The sequence below is a fragment of the Salvelinus sp. IW2-2015 genome, linkage group LG20 (genome assembly GCF_002910315.2).
Source record: "Salvelinus sp. IW2-2015 linkage group LG20, ASM291031v2, whole genome shotgun sequence".
In the NCBI taxonomy this organism is placed as follows: domain Eukaryota; kingdom Metazoa; phylum Chordata; class Actinopteri; order Salmoniformes; family Salmonidae; genus Salvelinus; species Salvelinus sp. IW2-2015.
In genome coordinates, this window is record NC_036860.1 from 57,221,557 (window position 1) to 57,229,078 (window position 7,522).

Below are 7,522 nucleotides of genomic sequence, written 5' to 3' on the forward strand. Positions count from 1 at the left end.
AAGTGCTGTTATTGTAAGTGAAAACCTCTATGAGCAACAACGGCTCAGCCGCGAAGTGGTAGGCACATATGCCACAGAACAGGACTGCCTAGTGTGAAATGTGTAGCGCGAAAAATCATCTGTCCTCGATTGCAACACTCATTACCGAGTTCCAAACTGCCTCTGAAAGCAATGTCAGCAAAGAATTTCGTCAGGAGCTTCATGAAATGGCTTTCCATGGCCGAGCAGCCGACATAAGCCTAAGACTACCATGCCAATGCCAAGCATCGGCTAGAGTGGTGTTTAGCTTGCCGCCATTGGACTCTGGAGCAGTGGAAACATGTTCTCTGGAGTGATGAATCACGCTTCACCATCTGGCAGTCTGACGGACGAATCTGGGTTTTGCGGATGCCAGGAGAATGCTACCTACCCCAATGCATAGTGCAAACTGTAAACTTTGGTGGAGGAGGAATAATGATCTGGGGGTGTTTTCATGGTTTGGGCTAGGCCCTTAGTTTCAGTGAAGGGAAATCTTAATGCTACAGCATACAATGACATTCTAGATGATTCTGTGCTTCCAACTTTGTGGCAACAGTTTGGGGAAGGCCCTTTCCTGTTTTAGCATGACAATGCCCCCGTGCACAAAGTGAGACCCATACAGAAATGGTTTGTCGGTGTTCGAAGAACTTGACTGGCCTGCACAGAGCCCTGACTTCAACCCCATCAAACACCTTTGGTATAAATTGGAACGCCCGACTGCAATCCAGACCTAATCGTCCACATCAGTACCAACCTCACTAATGCTCTTGTGGCTGAATGGAAGCAAGTCCCGCAGCAATGTTCCAACATCTAGTGAAAAGTCTTCCCAGAAGAGTGGAGGCCGTTATAGCAGCAAGGGGGGGGGGGGGGGGTAACTCCATATTAATGCCCATGATTTTGGAATGAGATGTTCGACGAGCAGGTGTTCACATACTTTTGGTCATGTAGTGTATAATTTAGTCTTTGAAACATTTAATTTAAATACTGTAGAATTCTATTAATTCTACTGCTCCTCAAGGGGAGTGCCAATATGTCCGACCGGTGGCTTCAAAGCCTCTCACTGACCAATACATAGCTTCAGCAATCCAGGGTGTATATACATCATTGCTCTTTCCCCTACTGGGTTACCGATTAACAGCGTTCTTGGTATTCTGCAGGGGACAATTATATCTTTATACAGTGACAGACCTTACCTAGTCCTGTTGAAATCTACAGTCCTCCAACATACTCTATTGATGGCTCCTGGCAGATACTTTTTTCTGTCTCAGTGTGTCTAAGACATTGACGGGCAGATATGTGTTTTAATGGCATCACTGGTTGCATAATGTCTGACTCTCTGACTAATGTGTCAGACAATGGTGAATAGATGGTTATATTTCTCATCCATCCCGTTAATGTGTTTGGTTTTTTAAACGTGTTCACATCTACTTTCTGTGAAGAGAACCTGCAGGCCCAGTTGCATCTGTTGGGCAAGCGACTGGCTATTTTCTATTCATTTTGAGTTCCCATTGGCACAGTCCCTGTAGCCATGACTGATTCAAATGCCTCTCCCCTTTTCTCTATTTTTTTCTCATCTGCAACAAATAAGTACTTAAACATCGGTTGTCATGGATTTATGGCAGTAGGCTCATAGTTAGAATAATCTGATTAAAATAAAGCACAATTTTCTCCCATTGTGAAAGACTCCAATAGGCTTTTTGTGGCACGCTGCATCTCAGCTGTGAAGAGAGCTGTTGATAAGAGGTTTTACAGGTGGGAATGGCCAGCAACACTGTTGCCTGTTCAGCTAACAAAAAAACATAACTTCGTCCATGCACTTCAAAGGCGGTGAGAAGGAGGGTTTTCTGTCATTTTGGGCAGCCAGTGCTCATGGCTTCTCACTGACACTGATTGTCCTGGCAGCAGCGGTAGGCCGCAGCATTCACCACAGGATTCTGGGTACACAATCAGCCATTGAAAGCGTTGGTCATTGGTCTCAAGGCCTGCATTAGTGGAAGCTATAGGCACCAACTTGAGTGGCTCAGGAATTCAATAAGTGAATCATAAATCTGAAAAATACCATTCAGAGGCTGTGGAGGAGAATTGCTGTATTACCTTTCTAGATGTTTAAATCGATTGTAAAATCCCTGTTGACATTTTCTTCACTGCCTTTATGTGATTTCGTTATTCACTCATTCAGCCTGTTCATCGTTATCCCTTAATCAATTGCATTGTAAACACCTCAATTATTTTAATTACACTGGTGCCAGTAAGAAAAATGAAAAAGGTTTACAGCTACACAATAAAAGCATTCAACCAACTCATTGTTTTGCCTTCTGAAGCTTTTCTTATCTCTTACTTTCTGATGCTTGTTTGGGAAATATATTTTTCCAGTCTGGGCAACAAAAACAAAAAAAACAGGTCATTAAGATTTCTCTCAAATACCGTCTGCTAAATAAGAAACTTCTATCTGTGCTTAGTTCTATTGGTTATTTAATGTCGGGCAAGTGTGCTATGTTACTATGCCTCAGTTACGAAGTAGCTGCCTCTTTTAAACAGACGTCTACTTGTCAGTGTCTTTTGACTGAAAGAGCTGTCAGTAGTTTGAGGCAGAGAGTAGGGTTAACAGCATCATGATATTGTGTGTCTTTTGACTATAAGAGCTTTCAGTGGTTTGAGGCAGAGAGTAGGGTTAACAGCATCATGATATTGTGTGTCTTTTGACTATAAAGGCTTTCAGTGGTTTGAGGCAGAGAGTAGGGTTAACAGCATCATGATATTGTGTGTCTTTTGACTAAAATAGCTTTCAGTGGTTTGAGGCAGAGAGTAGGGTTAACAGCATCATGATATTGTGTGTCTTTTGACTAAAATAGCTTTCAGTGGTTTGAGGCAGAGAGTAGGGTAACAGCATCATGATATTGTGTGTCTTTTGACTATAAGAGCTTTCAGTGGTTTGAGGCAGAGAGTAGGGTTAACAGCATCATGATATTGTGTGTCTTTGACTATAAGAGCTTTCAGTGGTTTGAGGCAGAGAGTAGGGTTAACAGTATCATGATATTGTGTGTCTTTTGACTAAAATAGCTTTCAGTGGTTTGAGGCAGAGAGTAGGGTTAACAGCATCATGATATTGTGCAGTAGGTATGCAGATGAAATTACAGTGAGCTCCAAAAGTATTGGGACAGTGACACATTTGTCGTTGTTTTGGCTCTGTACTCCAGCACTTTGGATTTGAAATGATACAATGACTATGAGGTTAAACTGCAGACTGTCAGCTATAATTTGTGGATATTTTTTTGAGTCACAATTATTTTAAATAAGAATAGAATATGTTTCTAAACACTTCTACATTAATGTGTATGTTGCCATGATTAGCGGGAGTATGATATTTAGCGGGAGTATGTCTCACTCATCATTATTCACGATTCATTCAAGATTATCCATAGGCTAATCATGGAAACATCCACATTAATGTAGAAGTGTTTAGAAACATATTATATTCTTATTAACAACAAAAGTGACTCCAAAATGACACCATACATTATTTACCATTAATTTATATTGGGCACAAAATAATCTGAAACACAAACAAAACAAATAGCAAATGCATCCAACCAATATTTTAGTCACAAGCTTGATATTGTCATTGCGTTCTATGAATATGGGACCAAATGCTTAACGTGTTACTACTTTAATACACATAAGTGAATTTGTCCCAATACTTTTGGTCCAATAAAAGGGGGAGACCATGTACAAAAAGTGCTTTAATTTCTAAACGGTTCTCCCAATATGGATGAAAATACCTTCAAATTAAAGCTGGCAGTATGCACTTTAACCTCATAACCATTGTATCGTTTCCAATCCAAAAGCTGGAGTACAGAGCCAAAACGACAACAAATGTGTGACTGTCCCAATACTTTTGTAGCTGACTGTATGTCTCATTTTAACAGCCTGATATTCACTCATATATTTGAAACATTTCAGGTTTGTTGATAGGTCCACCCACCAACTCAACCCCGGGTCCCACCAACACCAACTGCCTGGCCCCTCCAGTCCTCACACTCACCATCCTACTGTCTTATCCCTAAAGACCAGCACACCCCTGAATCATCCCAGTCACACTCCTGTAGTAAACATAGACCAACACCCAGGTAAATGACACCTACTAACTACAGGTACCTCATATGTTCGCTGCATCTATTAGGTGTTAATGTGCTAAGTTGGTGATATCCTTCATTGGCATGTCAAAAGTGACATTCGATAATGCATCACAGAGATCTACATAGAATTACACCTGCACCTACAAAGGGGCTTCGCTTATTGACTGTGGAAATGTGCCTGGGGAAAGAAAACAATGGTACAATTCCTCTGGGAAATTTCTACTCCGCAATGAGAGTTATTGTTTGTTTTATTATGAAAAAGTCTATTAAAGAATTGTGTGGGTGGTTTGACATTCTGTAGGTTGATCTTGGCTTATTTCTATCAGTTGTGCAGCTGGTGGCTGATGTTCTTCTACGTAGGAAAGAAGAAGCAGCTTCACTATCAATCATAGCTTAAATGTAACGGCTGTCGCTCTCCTCATCCTCGGACGAGGAGAGGAGAGAAGGATCATCAGACCAATATGCAGCATTAGGGAAATAAGCCATCTTTTTATTTAACACGACAGCAACACGAAACAAAACACTTTCAAATAAACAAAACAAGAAAACGACGTGACGAAACCTGAACATAAACTTACATAACTAAACGTAAACTCACGGACAGGAAACAGACGACATCAAAATAAACGAACAGCCAAACAGTCCCGTATGGTATATACATTCGACGACACAGGAGACAACCACCCACAACGAACACTGTGACAACGCCTACCTAAATATGACTCTTAATTAGAGGAACGCCAAACACCTGCCTCTAATTAAGAGCCATACCAGGCAACCCAAAAACCAACACAGAAACAGATAACATAGACTGCCCACCCAAAACACATGCCCTGACCTAAACACATACAAAAACAACATAAAACAGGTCAGGACCGTTACATTAAAATAGATATCACTTTTTTCCTACTGGACAGCAGCACTTAATGTTGACAAGGTGTTCACACAAGCACGCTGTGCACCATTTCTATTGTTTTTATATATCAGATGAATAATAGTTCTTCAATAAGATGCCATGGTGATTGTAATGGTTCATAGAACTTCAACTAAGTATTATTACTATTATTACTTTTATCTATACCGTGTTTAGAGAAAGATATGACCTCTGGTTTTAATATGTCTATGTATGTATGTTCCTACTGGGCACACATTTGTTGAATCAGCATTGTTTCCACGTCATTTAAATAAAGTGTTGTTGAACCAACATGGAATAGACGTTGAATTGACATCTGTGCCCAGTAGGTTGCCTGTTTGTATATAATGTTTTCATGTTTATTGTTCACCTGCCCGGGGACGTAGATTATGTAAACGAGCTGTTAGCTCTGGTGCAACGCATCACTTCTCACTTCTGAGACTTTTATGTTTTGTTGTAAATTGTCCCTGTTCAAATCAAATGTATAAATTTAATTAAAATAAAGCCAAGGTGCTTCTGAAGAAATAAAAATTAATGAAGATGAAAATAGGGAAACATCAGAGAATGAAAACAGATACTACAGTCTCCCCCTTCATCTATTCGGAAATTAAAATAACAAGAAGTACCTGTTCTTTTCCTCCTCAGGTTTTAGTGGTCAGATCCAGATGGTGTACTCTCCATTATACAATAATGGTACACATAAATCCACCAAGCAGACAAACTCCTGTCACCTGATGGAGATCCCAGAGTTTGATGATAGCCTTTCTCCAACATTCACAACTCAGAAAAGACTAGACATCTCCCAAAGAGCTCTGTCTGGGCTCACAGGTAATAAAGAGACACAAAGGACAATACAGTACATTACGGATCAACATGCATTCATTTGCATCTGTCTTATAATAATGACTATGTGTGTTATTGTTGCATCCACAGTATATGACCTGCAGGGTGCATCACAGGATCTGCTTGTTAACCCAGTGCCAGTGATGTCAGAGGACGCTTATTTACATGTCAGTGCAGTGGACCGTTGCCCTAGCCAGCTGTCCTGTATCTACACTGAGGGGTCAGCAAATCTACCTCTTTTCTAAAACAGATACTCTGTAATACAACTCGTACAACAACTATATTGTTCTTCAGCTACATGTTCCTTGACATATGACCTGAGTGTGATGCCCATCTTGGGTGAGAACTGTAGACATGAGGGGACATTTAGTAGCTTTAATTAAATAGGCAAAATGAACATGTCCACATCACTTATTAACTGATATTAGTCAATGAACATTGTTTTCATCATGGCAAGTCATGATAATTCTGACATCTTTAGATGCTGTCTTCATTCAAGTCAGTATCATCAGATCTCAGAGTCTAAGCCCACAATGAAAGTGCCTCCTAAAGATTGTATACTGAAAAAGAATTGCAGTTCTGTGGATGCCAATGATATTGAGATTTGGAGGATGTTTTTATGTTTACATTAATTGAATGCATTTGTACAGTTATATCAAAATATTGTCCCTCCTTTTATGGAATTATTCTATGTAAATTCCATAAGAAGCACATTGAAGGCATGTGTGTGTTGTTCTTTTTCATATGTGTGTTGTTCTTCGTAGCATATGTATTAATTTCATGAAACAGAATGTCCTTCGATAAATCAAATATATTTTTGTGCGAATATGTTGAGGAATCTGACTTGAATTGTTGTTTTTTAATTTTAAAAAATTATGATTGAGCCTAGAGAATATTTGAGGTTTTTGTAAGAAGGCATGTCTATCTACTGTTATACATAAATGTGTAAGGAAAAAAGAAAGCTTGTCATTTATTACATTTAGTTGCATTGGTAGATGATGAAACCCTGACATATTTAATTTGGTCCTAAACAATAGAAATTGTTAATTATTGACAAAGTAATTTATATTACAGAAGTAACCCCAGTAAAAAAAAATCTAAAATCTCAACAACAAAAAAAGGCCCTTTATTGGTTGGATGGAATAAAGCAATTATGTATTGAAAGGCATTGAGGGACCATTATTTAGACAGAAACTATAAAATGTCCCTCAATAACATAGACATTGTCTAATAGTCTAATAATTTAATGAGATGATGTATATCACTAAAACACAATCTTTTTTTATATACATGATCTGTCTGTATTTTTCAAGCTTAGTTTGTCTTAAAAATCACAGATGTGTGTGTGTGTGCGCGTGCGACAATGAGAGTGGGAGCGGGTTGCCTCCTTTCTTTGTTATCTCAACCACTCTTTATCACCCAGTGGTGCGCGGTAGTCCCGCTTTGGGAAAACAACTTGATTCAATGAACTAATGCGATTATTAATACTGTTTTCCATGTTGTAATGTGCGCATAATGAACTATTCTATGACAATATTTGTATCCGCATTTTTCATACATTAGATTAAATGAAACATGAACAGTACACCCCTATCCACCTCAATGTTTCTAG

At 39.1% G+C, this 7,522-nt stretch overlaps 1 protein-coding gene across 1 annotated transcript in view; it reads left to right on the forward strand.

Annotated features, from left to right (window-relative positions):
* The window catches only part of LOC111981850 (zinc finger protein GLIS3-like), a 33,041-nt gene extending 26,035 nt beyond the window's left edge, over positions 1–7,006 (forward strand). Inside the window, exons 8-10 of the mRNA XM_024013320.2 lie at positions 3,979–4,145; positions 5,713–5,895; positions 6,001–7,006. Coding sequence (XP_023869088.1) covers positions 3,979–4,145; positions 5,713–5,895; positions 6,001–6,155 — 505 coding nt within the window. The 3' untranslated portion in view covers positions 6,156–7,006. The remainder of the gene's footprint in view (positions 1–3,978; positions 4,146–5,712; positions 5,896–6,000) is intronic.
* Positions 7,007–7,522: the final 516 nt, after the last annotated feature.